The sequence below is a fragment of the Hylobates moloch genome, unplaced genomic scaffold (genome assembly GCF_009828535.3).
Source record: "Hylobates moloch isolate HMO894 unplaced genomic scaffold, HMol_V3 SCAFFOLD_14, whole genome shotgun sequence".
Classification (NCBI taxonomy): Eukaryota; Metazoa; Chordata; class Mammalia; order Primates; family Hylobatidae; genus Hylobates; species Hylobates moloch.
This window is the reverse complement of record NW_026652289.1, coordinates 93,283,804-93,303,779: the sequence shown is the minus strand read 5'-3', so window position 1 is coordinate 93,303,779 and position 19,976 is coordinate 93,283,804. Positions and strand designations below refer to the sequence as shown.

Genomic DNA, 19,976 nt, shown 5'->3' with positions numbered 1-19,976 from the left:
TTTAATCTTCTCATGTTATATTTTTAAGGATATGTTATTAATATATGTTCTAAAATTGTATGAGAGTCCTAAAATTCTGATATGTCTTGGTATATGTTATCAGTCATAGTTATAGTTAGTATGTTTAATTATTGTAGGTCACAGAAATAACCAAATTTCGTTGTCGATTGTGTCTTTAACCATGACCATTTTAAGTCTTTCTTCCACTTAATTGCTTAATTCTGGTGTATTTTCTGAAAGCTATTTATAAGCAACTAAAATCCTAGAGTATTGTACCTTCAAGGAGGCTCATGGAAAGGATGGAAAGGACCCTGAGAAGCACTCTTGAATACAGGGTTGTGATAACTTTGGGATCATATAATTTGGACTGGGTAGGAATTCCTAGAACTCTCATGAAGAGACTGACTGATTCATAAAACTGCTAACCCAAGCAGGACAAGAACTGATTGAATATCAAGAAAAAATTTTGCCAAATGTTATGCAAAATGAGCCAGTACTGAAATTGTTAAGAAATTCAACTTAAATGAACTCCATGGCCCAAGGCAAATTACCTATGATAACAGATTTAACAAACAGTGCTGTGCAACAAAATTGCTATTTAAGAATGATAAAAATCCAATGTTAAGTGTGGACTCATGGAAAGTCTGGATGGCTGCCTGGCCCTTCCTGAGTCCTTATAGCTTCCATTATTAAAAGCTGTATACCCTATGACTCATTCGGAAAGAGGTAAAATGATTCAAATTATGTGTGTGTGTGTGTGTGTGTGTGTGTGTGTGTGTGTGTGTGTATGTGGTGACTATTCTAAACTGCTAAAATGGCTCATGATCAATGTTTAGTTTGTCAAATTCATAATTAAGGGAAAATATCAAAATTTGAGGTACTTTTCTGCTACATGATGAGCCTTTTGAACATTTATGAGGGCATTTCATTCAATTGCCATTTTCTACGCACATTTTCTGATTGTATAGAAGCTTTCCCATGCAAGAAGGCCAATGCTGTAACAGTAGCTAAAAGGTTATTTTAAAATGTGTTTCCCTCCTGGGGAATTCTGAAGAAATCTCCAGTGATGGAGGTACTTGTTTCACTGCACAGGTTGTAGAACAGTTAAATGAAGTATTATAGCATTAGGCAAAGCTAAATGAATCGACTGGATTGCCTTGATCCAAAGTATTGAAGATTCATGGCAATCAGATCCACTTCCAGAGGAAAACATAAGTTGACCCTTTATGACACAGTCACTGGAAGGCCTATCCCCCTAATAATAGAACATTATATCTCTTCCATTCCTATACTCTGATATGACTAATTGCTGCAAGGCTTTAATGCATTATGCCAAAGTGTATTTTAGTCAGGCAAAGGAAATTTTAATGACCCATTGACTCAGGATAATTAAAACATTGATGATATAGAACCGAGATATTGGGTGTTCTGGAAGTGAAGAGAAAGACTGCCCTTGCCACACACACTGCAGCAAAACTTTGGGACCGCAAACCTTGTATCCACAGTCTCATAACTCTAAACAGCCTTTCCAGACTCCTAGGACTGTATACCAGGGGTCTCCCTAACAGGTACTGGTCCATGGCCTGTTAGGAACGAGGCTGTACAGCAAGAGGTGAGCAATGGGCAAGCAAGTGAAGCTTCATCTGTATTTACAGCTGCTCCCCGTCTCTGGTATTACCGCTTGAGCTCCACCTCCTGTCAGATCAGCAGCAGCATTAGATTCTCATAGGAGTGTGAACCCTATTGTGAACTGTGTACACGAGGGATCTAGGTTGCACGCTCTTTATGAGAATCTAATGCCTGATGATCTGTTACTGTCTTCCATCACCCCCAGATGGAACTGTCTAGTTCAATGGTCCCCAACCTTTTGGGCATCAGGGACAGGTTTCATGGAAGACAATTTTTCCATGGATGGGGGAGGAGAGGAAGGGGCAGATGGTTTTGAGATGAAACTGTTCCACCTCAGATCACCAGGCATTAGATTCTCATAAGGAGCGTACAACCTAGATCCCTTCCGTGGGCAGTTCCCAATAAGGTTTGCTCTGCTATGAGAATCCAATGCTGTTACTGATCTGAGCTTGCTTGTCTGCTGCTCACCTCCTGCTGTGCAGCCTGGTTCCTAACAGGCCACAGACTGTACCGTCCACAGCCTGGGGTTGGGGACCCCTGGTTTAGTTGCAGGAAAACAAGCTCAAGGCTCCCACTGATTCTATGTTACGGTGAGTTGTATAATTATTTCATTATATATTACGATGTAATAATAACAGAAATAAAGTACACGATAAATGTAATGTGCTTGAATCATCCCAAAATCATCCCCCACCCCCAGGTTCATGGAAAAATTGTCTTCCACAAAACCAGTCCCTGGTGCCAAAAAGGTTGGGGACTGGTACTGTATACCTATTGGAGACCTTAAGGTAAAGCTAACTGGAAATTTTCTCCCCAGAAGCAGACAGAATCCTAGACATGAAGAACTTTCTCAAGATCATGGATCAAGGACCTGCCATCCTGTGATGCTTACATCTTCTTGCTTATGCCTCTATGAACAATAGAACTGGAAAAGGTGCTTTGGGTGTACCCATGCAGTATACTTTTATGTGTGGAGGATTTTACAGCTAACTTTATACAGGGGAAACCTTATGCTTTAATGCAGTGGTCCCCAACCTTTTTGGCACCAGGGACTGGTTTCGTGGAAGACAATTTTTCCATGGACTGGGGGTGTTGGGTGGTAGCGGTGATGGTTTTGGAATGAAACTGTTCCACCCCAGATTATTGGGCATTCAGTTCTCATAAGGAGTGTGCAACCTAGATCTTTCGCATGCGCAATTCACAGTGCAGTTCTCATTCCTATGAGAATCTAATGCTGCCACTGACCTGATAGGAGGCGGAGCTCAGGCAGTAATGCTTGCTCACCCACTGCTCACTTCCTGCTGTGCGGCCCAGTTTCTAACAGGCCCCTAGCTGGTACAAGTTCATGGTTCAGGGGTTGGGAACCCCTGCCTTAAGAAATGGAAGATGAGGGGCCAATGTGGCTAGGGATTTTTTTTTTTTTAGAGACGGGGTTTCACTCTGTCATCTATGCTGGAGTGGAGTGATGCAATCATAGCTTACTGCAGCCTTGACCTCCCAGGCTCATGCAATCTTCCCACCTCAGCCTCCTGAGTACCTGGGACTACAGGCACGCATAAGTACACCTGGCTATTTTTTTTTAATTTTTTAAATTAATTTATTTTTTTGTAGAGGTGAGGTCTCACTATGTTGCCCAGGTTGATCTTGAACGACTTGGCTCAAGCAATCCTCATGCCTTGGCCTCCCCAAGTGCTGGGATTACAGGCATGAGCCACCGTGGCCAGCTGGACTAGGAATTTTAACAGTACCTTTGTTGCTCCACTAACAGTCAAAAACAGAACCTTGGTCCACTCTTCTTAGCATACATCATAGGTTAAAGAGAACATTGCCAGGAGGACTTCACCTTTCTGCATGGGCATCATTGTTAGGTCTTCTTTTCTGTGGCATGCGGTAAATATAAATCAGACAATGATTAGAAATGTGTTCCTTGTAGTAGACTTTATAGCAGATTTTACTGCAAAGGCTATGGTTGCACAACAAACTTTTAAAAATTATCTTGCTAAAGTTGTGCTAGATGACAGGATTACTCTAGATTATTTTCAACTGAACAGGGAAGGATCTGTGCGGTTACCAACACTTCTTGTTGTATGAATACATCAGGTTTTATAAAGACTCACTTGCAGGGGATTAACAAACAGGCTGATTGGTTAAAAGAAGATTCTTTATCAGGCTCATTCGTAGATCTATTTGAGTTTAGTTGGCTTAGTTCATGAGGACACTGGCTAGGGAGCATACTCCCAACTCTTGGTATTATCCTTCTGATAACCATAAGAGTAGTATCCCTGGTGCACTCTATTTTCTCCAAAATTTTAAATGCTTGCATATAGCCATCTGTAGAATGTCAAATGATCTCCCTTTTATTGGAATGACAAAAACTCAAAGAAATGAGTGATCATGAAGACACTGTAACCTATGAATGATGTGCTGTGACTAGAAATCCAAAATTATGGCAACTGGGAGTAATGCTAAACCCTAAATTTTGGTTACACTCACTTAGGTGAGAACTTGAGCAAAAGGGGGAAATTATTAATCAAAATTATGGGAAGCCAGTGTTCTAGACAGAGCTCCTGCAGTAGGTCCCAACAGACCAGACCAAACCAAAATGGAGTCATTCATGCTAAATGCTACATAATCAAAGTGAAACATTATGGAAGCGGATCAATCCCAAAACAGATCAGGACTGAGCTGGGGAAAAGGAGAAGTTTTGATGTGGAATAAAGTTTGTGTGACCTTCATGAGATTTCACCCAAGGCAGAAAAAGAAATAGTCTTCAGAGAATTTGAAGGTACAGGACAATAAATAATAATTCTACTTGCACCCTAGTGAATCCTCCTCCTTCAATAAAATCACATGCCTACGAAACCCCAACCCTGGATGAAAGAATCCTGATTTAATATAATATTACAGTTTATTTATTCAATAAATATTTATGGAGCACCTGCTGCATGCTAGGCTTTGGTATAGGTGGTAAGAATAACAACAATGTATAAGGCAAGCATTTGATACAAGTAGAGAAGTTTTCAATGTCACTGGAGGTAATGGTGACATTCTATGTTTTGATAGAGATTTGAATTACATAGGTGTATGCATTTGTTAAAGCTAGAATTCAATATTTGGTTATAGTTTTTTCTTTTGAGATAAAATGTACATATAATGACATGTGCATAATTTAACTGTATGTTTGCTGAATTTTCACAAGTGCCTAGTCACCACAACTCCACCTCTGTTTATTGTCAGCAGGTAACCTTCCCTCCTACATCACTGAGAAAACAGAAGCCATTAGGCATTCCCTCAACTTTTGGCACCAAACTTATAAATGTATATAATCTGTAGCCATATTGATCTTTTCTTCCTTTCTTCTGTTACAGTAGATAACATGCCCCTACTCCCATCAAAGGCCTATTTCTTGCCCCTGGTATTTGTATCCTATCCCCTCCGAGCTTCTCAGAGGCCTTCATCTATTGGATTATCCCTCACATTCTGAACCCTCATCCCAAGGGATGAGCTTGTGTGAGTACTAAAGGCTGAATTTTCTCTTTCCTCAGAATGCTAACATGTGCCATTTCCTCTTCTTGAGACAATTTTCCTACTTCTTCTCCTTTACTGCTCATAACTCCTACTCACCCTTCAGGTCTTTTTGTAGATGCTATTTACTCAAATATGCCTTCCCTGACCTTCCATCCCTTACCATGGTAGCACCTATTGTACTTTCTTTTTCGTTACACTCATCTCACTTATAATGATTTCTTCTAAGCATGTCTTGCCCACAAGACAAACATGGTCTCAGCCCTCAAGGTGTCTCATAAACTGCTGTACCTCTAGTATTTAGCATAGTACCTCACACATTAAATATTTATTGGTGAATAAAATAATTTGCATTCATTTATATCATCTGTAAAATGTAGTGTTTTTAAAATGCCTTACTTTTTTTCACAGATTTTAATTTTTTATCTACTAGCTATTGCCATCTTTTTAAAGATTACATTAAATGAGAAGGGCATTGTGACATTTCTGTTCTCATAATTCTTATGATTCTGTTCTTATAATTTTAATGAATGTCTTATACATAGAAGATTCTCACTGAAAACAATTTTACAGTCATAAAAATCCTATAATGTGGAAAGATCCTTGGGAATCCTATATTTAAATTTCCTCAGATCATTCCTCAGAAGAGGGAAGAAAAGCAAAAGTACTATAGTATTTTTATGAGTGCATTGCTATTATCTTTTTACTCAGATGAGGGTATATTATGGCTATAGACCACCAGTAGGAAGAAAATCTGAAAATTCAGAGTCATTTTATCTTTCAATTGTGAAGGAGGATGGTCATCTGTTAGTTTACATAACTACTCCTTATAAATAACTTAGTTTTTCTGAGCAACCAACCCTAAATTCATTCAGCATTCATTGAATCCCAGCTAGGTGTGTGATAGGCACTAGGGATCTAACATTACGTTAATTGCACATATAGGTACAAATGTTACATACATTTGCAGTTCAAATACACATGCATTTATATTAAATTTGAGGAGGCAGAAAAGTTACTAAAATTAAATAAATATATTTGAATGTAAATATAAATGTGTAAATATAAATGTTTCTCCTTTCAAGATGTTTCTATTGCCAGCCTTGATATAAGTCTTGCTGACACAATATAGCTCCTTTCAGCAGGCCAATATATAATACAGGTTGAAGGTCCCTTATCTGACATACTTGAAACCGTAAGTGTTTCAGATTTTGGATTTTGGAAGATTTGCATTATACTTACTGGTTGAGCATCTCTAATCTGAAAGTCCAAAATCTGAAATGTTCCAATGAACATTATCCTTAAATGTCATGTCTGTGCTTAGAAAGTTTCTAATTTTGGAACATTTGGGATTCAGGAGGGTTTGGGATTTCATGGTTTCCAATCAGAGATACCCAACCTGTATCAACATAAGTACAGCAAGGGGCCTTTACATAACAAGCCTCATATTGGAGTCTAATAACCAGACTAATAACCTAGACTAACTGAAAAGGCAATTAGTCTTTACTGATGTCTCCTGAAGCATGACAAAGCAAATTTCTTAAAATCTCTTTCCCATTCCTAGCTGTGGATCTCCACACCAGTGCCCCAAACAGCAGCCACCTCAACTCTTCCTTCACTTAAGTGTAATTTAGCTTATACAGTTGTCCCTAAGTATCCCAGGGGGATGTTGGCTCCAGGATCCCTGCTGATACCAAAATCCATAAGTGCTAAAGATCCTTATATAAAATGGTGTAGTATTTGCATATAATCCATGCACATCTTCCCATATACTTTAAATCACCTCTAGATTACTTATAATACCTAAAACAATGTAAATGCTGTATAAGCAGTTGTTAAACTGTATTACTTGTATTTTATTGTTGTACTTGTTATTTCTTTTTTCCCCAAAATATTTCTATCCGCGGTTGGTTGAATTTTCACGGAGGGTGTGGGTGTTGGAGGGTGTGTCTGAGGAGATGCCCAGAAGAAGTTTCCCATGCTAACGGTGGTGCCCAGTTTCAAGACAGTCTCTGGCCTTAAGGAGCTAAGGATCTGAAGATAAAATAATTACCGTTGGGTGGTGTTATACAGATCCTGCATAAAATTAGGAGTTCTGAGATGGGCGAGGTCAGCCTGGATGTGAGCCTAGAGGTGGGCATGAACCCGGATAATTAATTAACTCATCAATAGATATTTGTGGGGAGCTTCCTAGCGGGCCTCTTCCAGTCATTCTGTGTATGCATTTTACATATGCATTTTTCTAGGGCAAGACTCCATTATTTTCAGAATATTCTCATTCCTTTATAGTCATGACTCCCTTTATTTGCGTAACATAAGGAAGGAGCAGATGTACGGTGGGCAGATGAAAGCTTTTCCAACATCACTAAGAGGTGGTTTCAGATCCTGAAGAGGTCTTTGAGGTCCCGGGTGACCTGGGTCCCAAGTGGTCTGACACTTCTCGTTTAACAGTCGCAGGGGTGGCGTGTGGTTCGGGGCACCTGCTCCTGGGCGCCTCCACCTGGCGTTAGCCTCCAGGCCAGGCCGGGTTCCTGCTACCCTTGCTGAGGCCATTTGCTGTCACTCCGCCCACTGCCCCTCTCTGCCTCCTCCCCACTCCTTTTCCTTCCCTGCGCCTCCATTTCTTACTACGCCTCCAGCCCATTCGGGCCCTCCTCGGCTTCCGTCCCAGATGATCCCTCCCCGAAGCTGCCACCGCCTCCTCCATCTCCCGGAGCTGGAGCCGCCTCCTCGGCCAGTGGCGTAGCCGAATCGGTGTCGCGGCCAGCCAGATAGGGGCGGAGGTCCGGAACCCAGTCTGGACCCTAGCGGGGGGCCATGGAGAAAGCGGCCCGAGGCGCTGTTTACACCGACTAGCGCGGGCACGTTGCGGCTGCAGGCACCATGGACCGAGCCCCCACAGAGCAGGTACGCGGGTTTGGGCTGGGCCCGCCGAGCCGGGGGTTGGGGTCGCCGCTTCCTCACAGGCCAGGCCCAGGTCTCCGAACGGGGGGACCGGGGGCGGGTCCTGCGGTCGCAGACCCCCTCACCTGGGAGCCTGGCAGCTCCCGGCTCTCCTTCATTGTTCCAGCTGCTGCCTGGGACTTGGGGGCTTTTCCAACCTTGATTACTTCCCAGGCGGAGGGCTCGCCGTTGCCGCTTCTCCCGGCTTGGTGAAGGGATCAGAAGGCTCCAAGTTGTCCCTGCTTTCCTGGGAGGAGGGCTTATAACTTCCAGCAGTCTCCCCGCTTCCCCCATTCCCTTCAGCTCTGGAATGTGTTTTCAAGGTGGAAAGGCGTTTGAAGGCTTCTCACCCGGGAAGACTATAAGAGAATGTGTGGTAACTACAGATGAAGGGAAGTCACGGGCCTTTTAGATCTGTGTTCAGTGGAGCGAAGCATTGTTTTTGCAGGGGTTTTACGGAGGTGTTTCTTTTAAGAAACGATACTACGATTTCCCCTTGTCCTTTTATCCAGTTATTTTGCAAATAATTGTAATTAGTGGGGTTTTTTTTTAAAGCTAGCTTCTATTTTAAGGGTGTAAAGCATAAGCTTATTTTCGAACCCGTTTTCATATTCGCAAAGTAGTACTATTAGTGTTCTGTTTTGTTTTTATTTGCATCAAATTCCTGATTATCCATGCTAGTAGGTGGTAGCAGGCAGGGATAATAACAGTGTTAAAAGTAATCGAAAACAATAGTTTTCCCCCCAGTATTTTCCACTCTTAAGATCTCTGCGAAACGACTTAATTTGAAGTCCAAGTTTGTTCACTCTCTATTCCCTTCTTCGAAGGCCTTGCCCATTGGTGACTAGATGACGGAAGAAGAGAGGCTAGTAATTTCTGCCTATTAACTTTACAGACGGATAACTAGCACCTGAATTAATGAGATAAGATTTCCCAAATTCCTGTATGTGTCTATATGTAGTTGAAGCCGGTTTGTATTTTGAAATCGGACTCTTAGCAGGCCAAACACAGCTTCCTAGTTGTGTATACTTGTTTGTACAAAAGACTTTTTTTTTTTTTTAAAAAGCTTTATGTGAATATAACTCTGAAGACACAAATGAGTTTTATAAAACAATACGTGGAATTCCCAAAGAGAAATTGATACGGAGTCTGTTGGCAAATACACGTAGGCATTTATGTGACCCAGAAGTATTCTGTATACAGCCTATATCTAGTTTAATTTAAAAACATTTTTGAAGGTATCTATCATAAATACCTGAGATTTCAAAGCCTGACAAATGAATACGAATTTTCCTTGAATCGTTTCCTTGTATGTGTGTTACTAATGAAAGGGTTCAATATTTTGTTCCTTCACTAGGATGCCAGGACTAAAACCAGTAATGCTACCTTATGTATACTTAGAGTTCCTTTCATCCTAGAGGAAATATAATTAACTATTTAGATGGTCATTTTTAGCATAGCTGTTTGTGATTATCCTAGCAGCAAGTGCTGTGAGCAAATTATTTAAACTAGAGAGCCTTTTCCTCTTTCATCTCACATCTTTGCAAAGTCCACGACCTATTAAAACCTTGTAGAAATTTAAGAACTAGGAAAAAAACATGGAAGGTTTTCTGTTGACTTTTTTTTTCTTCCAATACCTCTTCCCTCTTCCCCAGCTTAACCCTAAATGAAAGAATAATTTGAAAATCCTCCACTCCCGTATACACTCAGAAAATATATATAGAAAAGTGATGTCTTCACCTCGTTTATGCGATAGGCAGTTAATTCAGGGGTCCATGAATGACCTGGAAGGAGTATGCTTCTTTATATGCCTTTTTCTAGGGCAAGAATCCATTATTTTCATCGTATTCTCAAAGGACGGCTAAGAACCATTAACTTAATAGTAGATTGGGAACTGAGATTTCTCAATTTTGTGGAATTCTTGATTCTTTATACCATAGAGTCATGTAATGGCTTTTCCAGGATATTTGGATTATACTTTTGTACTTCTACTATTGAAGTGAATTTAGGTAGATTAAAGTCATTGAAAAGTATATGTAATATGTGTCAATTTCCATTTTTCCTCACAGAATGTTTTTTTCGCTTTAGACCAGTGTTGACATACTCAGAATTTCTCTAGATGCCTATAGCATTAAAACTTACTCATTATAGTATTGTAGTAGTTAGCAATTCATAGAAGTTTGGTTTTTAAAAAGTATAGACTTTCTGCATTTTATCTTAACCTAATTAAATCCTTGTGTACTTTACAAGTGTAACTTTAAAAAAAAAAAAACACAACTTTTTTTTTGCCTGAAGGCATTCATGTTCTTGTTCTTGTGAATTACCTTTTACCTTTTTTTAATACATGAAATCTTTTTATAGAAAAGGTAAATTGTATGTGTGCTGATCAAGATTGTAAAAAGTAAGTTACCGGGAATACAGTGCTAGATGGATAATCTTAATTGCAATAATGACTTTTTGAAAGAATGTTATAACTAGAAGAAAATCTCAAGAGTATCCTCTTTCAGCACTTTTTATAGAGTATTCTCTGTATTTAATCAAAATAGCTAGCTTAATTTTAACTGACAGAGTTAAATGTTCTAAGAATATGTGTTGCTTGGTATATAATGCATTTTTTCCCCTAAAAAAAAAAACTTTCATTATGAGATGTGAAGAATAAATCGTGGAGTTCATTTTGTTTATAAAGACTTACTGTTTCTATTTTTAGGAAATTTATTGAGATTTTTAAAAATAAACAATGGGCTTAGAAGTGACAGAACCCTTGAGGTTAACAGTCTCTTTTCTGTTATCACAAATAATTTAAATGTTGGCTTAATTTTTAGTACATTAGCATTAGATAGGTCTTTTAAAAGAATTTATAAAATTACTAGTTATTAATGTCTTTAATTTTTGGAAAAACTAGTGAATACATATGATTTCATGCAACAGGCTTTTTACCAATAAGGATACAAAATTGTCTAGCTTTTCATTGTTTCCTTTAAATAATTTATAAACTTTAAATAATGTCAGTACTCCAAATGAAATGTATTCTAAAGAAGTTATTTTAAATGTTTATTATTCAATAATACATATAGTTGGCCCTTACGTAAGGATATAAGTAAATGACCTGTCTTATCAGGTTTAAAAAATAATATATTCATAATAAAAAGAAAGTATTAATATATACATTAAGGGAAAATAACATTTGGAAATTTAAAAAGACATTTTCTGTTTTTTCTTTTTGAAACAGAGTCTCTGTCACCCAGGCTGGAGTGCAATGGTACTGTCTCAGCTCACTACAACCTTGCCTTCCCAGTTCAAGCAGTTCTCCTGCCTCAGCCTCCTGAAGTTGGAATTACAGGTGTGCACCACCACACCCGCTAATTTTTGTATTTTTAGTAGAGATGGGGTTTCACCATGTTGGCCAGGCTGGTCTTGAACTTCTGACCTCAGGTGATCCACCCACGTTGGCCTCCCAAAGTGCTGGGATTACAGGCATGAGCCACTGCACCTGGCCAAAAAGACATTTTCAAGCTCTTAGGTCAAAAAAGAATAAAAAATAGTATGATACATTATTAAAAATGTGTTAATAATAAAATACCACATATGAAAAACCTATGGGGCCCAGCATGGTGGTGTATACCTGTAGTCCCAGCTGCTAAGGAGGCTAAGGCAGGGGCATCGCTTGACCCTAGCTAGGTGTTCTGGACTGTAGTGTGCTATGTGGATCAGGTATCTGCACTAAGTTCAGCATCAATATGATAACCTCCCTGGAGTGCGGAAACTCCAGGTTGCCTAAGGAAGGGTGAACTGGCCCAGGTCAGAAATGAAGCATGTAGAAACTCTGGTGCTGATCAGTAGTGAGATCACACCTGTGAATAGCCACTGTACTCCAGCCTTGACAACATAGTGGGACCCCGTCTCTAAAACAAACAAAAAACCTATGGAATGTGGCTGAAGCTATACTCTGAGGCAAATGCATAGTCATAAATGCCCTAATTGTTAAACAGTTTACAAGGAGAATGAAAATTAAGCATCCAAGGCAAGAAGTTAGAGGGGAAACTCCATCAAATCAAAAGAGAAAATAATAAAAACAAAGTAGTGGATAATTCAGAAACTAATATTAAATCTAGAAAGCTGGTTTTTAAAAAAAGTAACCATCAGATTTAAAAAACATTAGATTTGATCTGTTTTTTAAAAAGGAAAAGTATGGGTAGCAAAGCATTCTGCCCAGTATGGGCGGAATCTAGGTTAAATACTTTGATTTCTCTTCCTCAGTATTGTCTGGAGTCTGTGAAACTTACACATGTAAGTACTGTGTTTTGTTTTGGTATTTTAATCAAAAAACAGCACAGCTAGTTTTTATCTCTTAAGCATTAATCATTTTTCCCTTCAGAGGACATTTATTCTTTTGCCATGAGATGTAAAATATCTTAAAGTTTGAGATATTCTATTTTTACCTTAACATAGAAAGAATATGGAGGGTTTCCATGGTCATATTTTTTCTGTGGGTGTGTGGTACATACTCTGGAGTTTCACTGTGGGAGAGTGTCTTGTTATGTTCCAACTTCAGTTTTGATTTTAAGTGGGTGTCAGTTTTTTATTGCTTAATCTGGGAAAATTATTTGCATTCATCTGGAGGTTCCATCTCTGAGGAATTTAGTGTACATTCTCTGCCGACGTGTGCTTTGTGGTAATGTTTGCCCATTTTCCCTAACCCAGTCCAGCACAGTGCTCTTTCTGGAACGTATGCTAAATGCACGTTTGTTGAATTATATAGGCTCTCAAATATCTGAATACATTTGTCTAATAAACTCTTTTAAATAACATTTTTGTTTCATACTCTGACAGAGTCTTGAGCTTTCTAGATTATTTACATCAAAGACATTTTGTTTATAGACATTTGCCTTAATATACACAAAATAAAAAGTGAACATGAAACTGCTTAAATATTTTTACAAAGATGATGCTGGGACTGTGATTTTTTTCATTAATTTGGAAAATTCTGAAATAATTTCTGAAAGATGAAGATAGTTTTGCTATGTAGATAGTCGTGCTTTTTTGTGAAGCAAATAATGCAAGAATGATTAGACTTTGTCAAGTGTAGTTTACATTTATTCCATATTTATTTCCTTTATGAAGACAACTCCCTGCTATGAAAGTTCTTATTCCTAAAAAATAGATCTTGGCAAAAGTAGAGAGACTAAATACAGAAATTCAAACTGAGGAATAACATTCTATAATGTATCTAGTCTAGTTTTTTCATACATTTTGTTGTTCACTACGCAAGGCTTTTTATTTCTATACTAATATAATTAAAATACTGCCAGAATTTGTTATTTATTTAACGTGTTAATTTTATGGGCTTTATTATGTGGACTTTTAAGAATAGTTTGGGATCTTAACACTCCTTTTCAGTCCTGAGAACAACAGATGCTGCATTTTGATGTATATTACTGAAGGCCCCAAAGTCACAATAAACAGCTTTTGAAACCATACAGAGTTGTAGCTATAGGAGAAAGTTTGCCAGTCTGTTCCTACTAGTGACATCTTCTGTTTGTGCAGCTGTTGACTGTAGCAGCTTCTCTCTCTCTCTCTTTTTTTGTGTGTGCTAAAAACAAAGGATCATTTTAGTGTTTGTGAGTTTTATTGTTGAACTCTGATAACTAGAATTGCACTTAGAATAGAAACCAGTACAAACTTTAATAAAGGCACATACTGTGTATATGTGCAGACATTAGTTTTGAATTATACATAATACCTCTTAAACAGTAGGTTGCCTAAGTTTATAAAACTTTCTATAAAGTACAAATGAAGTGGGGTGTAAAAATTTTTTGCAACTTTTGACCTGAGCAAGAATTTGAATTTATTGCTACCAAAGTAATTTATGAGTTGATATTTTTTGGGGAGAGAGGTCAGAAAAAGTGTTATTTTAAAATTATTTATTTATAATTATATTAGTATGGTTAAGACTGATAATTTGATGTACCCATATACCTTGCTGAAAAAAACCCTGAATGTCTACTAGCTCAGATTTATAAAACTGCTCAGTGAGTTCTCATATGTCGTAAATAAATAACTTTTTGTTTTTTAAAAGAAATCCTAGCCAGGCTCATGCCTATAATCCCAGCACTTTGGGAGGCCGAAGTGTGAGGATCACTTGAGCCCAGGAGTTCAAGACCAGCCTGGGAAACATGGCAAAACCCCATCTCTACATTAAAAAGTTTGCTGGGTATGGTGATGTGCGCCTGTAGTCCTAACTACTTGGGAGGCTGAGGTGGGAGGATCACTTGAGTCCAGGAGATTGAGGCTGCAATGAGCCATATTCACACCACTGCACCCCACCCCCACCTCCACCCCGTGACAGAGCGAGACCCTGTCTAAAAAAAAAAAAAAAATCCTAAAAATTACATTTTTAGTGCAGTTAAACCGTGATTTTAGTTTCTTTTCTTACGCTTGTATGTGTGAACTGTATAAAGCAAGCTTCCATTATCTTTGCATTATTGCTGTCAGTCGGCTTTTCTTTTTCCTAATTGGGGAAATATTTATTGTTTTGATATATTGTGTCCTATATAAGTGAGTTTGGGTTCTAATGAATATCACAGAGTGAAAATTAATGCTTGTATCATGAGAGTTTGAAGATATTTTTGCCTCTTATGTTAATCTTTAAGAAACCAACTTCAGTTCACTAATATTTGTATTATTATTATAGTATATCTACTTCTGATTTGGTTAATAGTACAAATGTAAACCTCAAATCAGGTAGGGAGGAAGGATACTGAATTAATACTGCTGTACAGTTCAGATTTTACCATCCCTGCCCCTTCCCTTTTAACAAGCATTTATGAATATTTACAGTGAACTTTTTAGAGAACTTAATTTTTCTGAAACAAATGAGCATATCTCGTCTTCAGATTTTTTTACTTGGATTCCTTACTAACTGCTTTTGTGAGAAACATGAAATTTATTCTTACAACTATGTTTTGGTGGGAGCCTCTAATAAATATCACCCTAGCGGGTTTGTTGGGGAAAAGTTCTGGCCAGGACCATGGCTTTTAAGGTAATTTTTTACAGTAGTTAAAAACATTCACTTGCATTTCACTTACTGGTTTCATTAAAACATGTTTCATATCATTTGATATTATAATATTTATATGATTTTTTACAGAATGTACTTAACGATTTCAAAAAATAACTTAAAATGTTAAATTTCTTGTTAACTATAACATATAGAAACTGCATAAAACCAATGTACAGCTTGATGAATTGTTACAAGACAAACACCTTGTAAATTTTATCCTGGTTAGGATATAGAACTTTGCCAGGCACCCTGGAAGCTCTCCAGATTCCTCTTAATCACAACTCTCTTTGCTAAGAATAATTCCTATCCTGACTTTTATGGATTTTATTTACTTTTCTTTATATTTTTGTTGCCCATATGTGCATCCCTAAATACTATAGGTTTTTTTTATGTCTTTTAAATCTCTATAGATTTCTCATAAGAAAAGATACAAAGTAAACTAAAATGGATTACATATCTTGGATTACAGGCCTCCCACCACCCCGGCTAATTTTTTTTGTATTTTGGTAGAGACGGGTTTCACCTGGTCTACGACTCTGACCTCTGATCCACCCCCTTTTTACAAGCGTGAGCCACCGCGCCCGGCCTAGAAATAAACAACTTTTAAGACTATTGAAACAAATATAGAATAATAACTATCATTCATAATTTTGTTCAATTTTTTTCTCCCAACAAAATGAGTTAAAAACACATTGTTTTGTCTGAAGAGCTACATCTCTTACTACCAACTTTATTTTTAGACCCTGAGGTATAACTTCTGTGTTCTCTCGATTGTTTTAACAGCTTTAATTACATTGAAATGTAACATTTGGTTTATTTTCCTTATTTGATGGCTTTGTCTAAATAACTTGATCATTATTCAGTTATTTTAAAATTGACATTGCTCTTCCTTTTGGCTGTTTTATGAATGCTGAGACCTAATTACTATTTGTAAGGACTGACTCTTCTGTTGTTAAATTGTGAATTTGTAGGAAGTTGCTTGCTCATTTGTTATTAATGTATTCTACTTTCTCTTTGAAGAATGTCAAGCTGTCAGCTGAGGTAGAGCCATTTATTCCCCAGAAGAAGAGTCCTGATACATTTATGATCCCTATGGCTCTCCCAAATGATAATGGAAGTGTTTCTGGTGTAGAACCAACTCCAATTCCCAGCTACCTGATTACTTGTTACCCATTTGTGCAGGAAAACCAGTCCAATAGGTAATTTATTTTTATTTTCTTTTTGTAGGGGTGACTATAAAAGCTGGCAAAGTGCACTTAATATTTCTCTTTTGCAACTTTTAGACTTTAACCATTTCTCTATTAAGAGGAGTAAATAAAATGATACTGAAATTTGGAAATTGTTAATATGGATTAGTTTCTTATTTTTTCTAAGAGAAAATTGAATTCTTGGGCTGTGTCTCCTTCAGTAAGTCATTGAAATTTATTTGAAGTAAGTCAACTCAAAGGGAGAAATAAAATATTCAGAGGTGAACAAAAACATTTTTTTTTTTTTTTTTTTGAGATTGAACATCTAATCTCATAGTTGCCAAGACAGTCCCTGGTGTAAAAGAAAATACCAACCAATAGTCCTTAACTTTGAAGCTGTCATGGTTAGCATATATTAGTATTTCTAGACTCAGATTTTAGTTTACATTTATGTCTGTGCTATACTTATCGGATGATTTAGCAAAATTGCCCGCAATTAGGTCATGTGTAACCTAGTGGTTAGGGTGTTACTTATGATAGTCATGATAGCCATTCTAACCCTGCTTACACTGTCTGAGTGATTAGCACTTCATTGGTATAGTTTATTTTATTGCTGTATAAAAATACTTTCAGCCTTTTTCAAGTTATGTCACACAGAAAATTTCGTTTGTCTAGGACTATGAATGGATGAGGCAGCTGGTAACTGGCTATAGGCTCTGTCATTCCTGAGGGCTGAGTCAGTCAATATTTCCACCCATCTATAAACCACTGTTGCACATTAGTGTGCCAGTGCACATTCTTTGAGAAATTGTGGATGTATGGTATATAAGGCCATTCAACTACTCAAGTAGTAAGTGTTCAAGTTAATATTCTGAGACTCTTAATCAAGAGTCTTGAGGGTTAGACAGATAGTAGAAACTAAGGAATCATTTTCAATTGAAGTTAGCATGATATTAAATATCTTTGCCTATATTGGATAATGTGCAAACTGATTCATGAAACTAAATTTAATAATGCTATTTTTCTATTTGAAAAAATGGCCAAGTGTACAGTATGATAAACTTAATTGATTTTCTTGGTTTACCAAATAATCTTTGTGAATTCACGAGTAAACCAGCCAACAGATTATTTAAAAAATATTTTTAGGAATATGGCCGTGAACATTTTACTATTTTGCTTTGTCATGGGAGTAATGAGGAAAAGCTCTAGGCTTCAACTCCCTAGTCCCTAGGACCCCATATTGATTTGGCGAGGGGCTGCTGGGACAGGAAGAATTTTGCTAGTGTTTTCTATGCACTGCATTAGAAGAAGCTCCACTGTTGAAGATGTCAGTGGACAGATTTGCCTCTTCTCTTCTTTTCCTTGGACCCAGAGCCTGCTTCGGTTGCTGGGAGGGGAGCCAGGAAAAGAGCTGGACTTGGCCAAGTGATTAGGGGAGAATGAGAGGTGGAGTAGGAGGCTCTGGGATTGAGCTGAAAATGAGGAATTAAACCACCCTATGTAAAGATCACCTTACACAATGGTCACTTTACTCTGTTCTTTACAGAAGGCTGTCACAGTTGTGTACCTGAATGGGAACTTTGGACTGCCATTGTTGGTAGATACAGTAGCTAGGTGTTTAACTTTTAGGCAGAAATATCTTGAGGAATTTGAAGGCAGAGTTACAGACAATGCTGGTATGTGGAATACTGTAAAACCATCAGATTGGGTTCGTTTATACTGTTGTTTACATTGTTACTGCATGTACATAATGATCTCTATAGCAAATAAATTTATAAGATGATGATAGTTTTGTCTCATTTCCCAAAATTATCATGAAGCTACTGTTCTGTACTGTTTTGTCTTTTATTAGTATAAGTTAAGAGATTTTGCTTTAGTGGTATTTTTAGACTTGTCAATACATTTGTTCTTCTTTGATTTGGTTTTGCAGACAGTTTCCTTTATATAATAATGATATACGATGGCAACAACCCAATCCAAACCCTACTGGACCGTACTTTGCCTACCCCATTATATCTGCTCAGCCACCTGTTTCTACAGAGTATACATATTATCAGCTGATGCCAGCACCATGTGCCCAGGTTATGGGTTTCTATCATCCTTTTCCTACACCTTACTCCAGCACCTTTCAGGCTGCAAATACTGTAAATGCTATCACCACAGAATGCACTGAGCGCCCAGGTCAGCTTGGACAGGTCTTCCCATTGTCCAGCCATCGAAGCAGGAACAGTAACAGAGGATCAGTGGTCCCAAAAGTAAGTGTCTGGTCTTTACTGGCTTTTAAATTTGATATTACTTATATTAGTGTAAGTAATTTGCTACTTGGATTGATTGGCCGTTAATGCTGAATTTACTATAAAACATATTGTTCACTATTGTAAAATGGTAAAGGGTATGTAATTCTTAAAATAATTTTCTTTGTGTTGTTTGTTCCTCATTCTTAATTGTGATATGATTTATAATCATTTTCACATTCCTTTAGAGAGTTTTACATAACATAAGGCAGAAATATTTGCAAATAAATTTAGTGATAAAAATTGCATGGTGACACTAACATTTGTAAGTGATTAGTGTGGATCTTGTGCTAGCTGTGTTGAATGGCTAATGCACTTCAAGATATTTCAATGGGCCAGGTGCAGTGGCACACACCTATAATCCCAGCACTTTGGGAGGCCGAGGCAGGCTAGTCGTTTGAGCCCAGGAGTTTGAGACCAGTCTGGGCAACATGCGAAACCCCATCTCTACCAAAAATACAAAAATTAGCTGGGTATGTTAGTGCATGCCTGTAGCTCCAGCTACTTGGGAGCTGAGGTGGGAAGATCGCTTGAGCCCAGGAGGTCAAGACTGCAGTGAACTGAGATAGCACCACTACACTCCAGCCTAGGTGACAGAGTGACACCCTGTCTCAAAAAAAAAAAAAAAAAACCCAAAAGATACACTTTCAATCTTCAAAAGTTAGCTGGAGACCTTATGGAAAAGAACATTTGTGGTTCATTAGATCCCTTCAACTTTATTGTTTCTAATCTGTGAATTTTTAGTAGGAATAGCACTTTGTTATTTAAGAGGTGCTTTACTTTTATATGAACAAGGGTCTCCTAGGACTGAAGAAAATTAAAGATAAATGTGTGAAACCACTTATTCAGTACCAGCCTTTTGACTTTTGACTAAGTAAAAAAAAAAAAAAAAAAAAAAAAAGAAATGAAGGCTTTGAATCACAAGAGAATTAAGGTTTAATTTTAGTTAACTTTTTAACTTAAAAGGCTATTTTACAGTTGAAGCCTTATTGTCAAAGCTAATGGGAAGCGAGAATGTGTTTCTAGTTGGCACTTTTGAGCTGATAGAAGAGGGACATCTTAGACATATCTTACGAGTACATCATCAAGGAGTTGATGCTTTCCCTAGATTCCATTAGCCCAACTTCTTCAATGAAGTCTTTGCTGCCTCCTCGTATAATTTCTAAAAATTGAAATACAAGCAGCAGAGATTGCTTTAAAAAGCTTTCAGTTTTTGTTCATGGAAACATTCTTGGTCAAGAAATATCCTTTCAGGAACTCAGAATGAAAAAAAAGTGTTGGAAATAAGATAGTAGTATATAATTTACAGATGTTTAAGAAACATTATTTCTTGGCCAG

General features: G+C 37.7%; 1 protein-coding gene across 4 annotated transcripts in view; it reads left to right on the top strand.

Annotated features, from left to right (window-relative positions):
• The first annotated feature begins 7,615 nt into the window (after nt 1–7,615).
• SECISBP2L (SECIS binding protein 2 like) overlaps nt 7,616–19,976 on the top strand; it is a 58,046-nt gene continuing 45,685 nt past the window's right edge. For 2 of the 4 annotated variants that reach the window (XM_032174396.2, XM_032174394.2), the window contains exons 1-3: nt 7,616–8,061; nt 16,178–16,356; nt 18,275–18,599. In XM_032174396.2, the coding sequence (XP_032030287.1) occupies nt 8,038–8,061; nt 16,178–16,356; nt 18,275–18,599 (528 nt within the window). In that variant the 5' untranslated portion in view covers nt 7,616–8,037. Of the gene's footprint in view, nt 8,062–11,256; nt 11,438–16,177; nt 16,357–18,274; nt 18,600–19,976 lie in introns of those variants that run through there. The other 2 variants (XM_058427401.1, XM_058427400.1) reach the window with 1 other exon arrangement.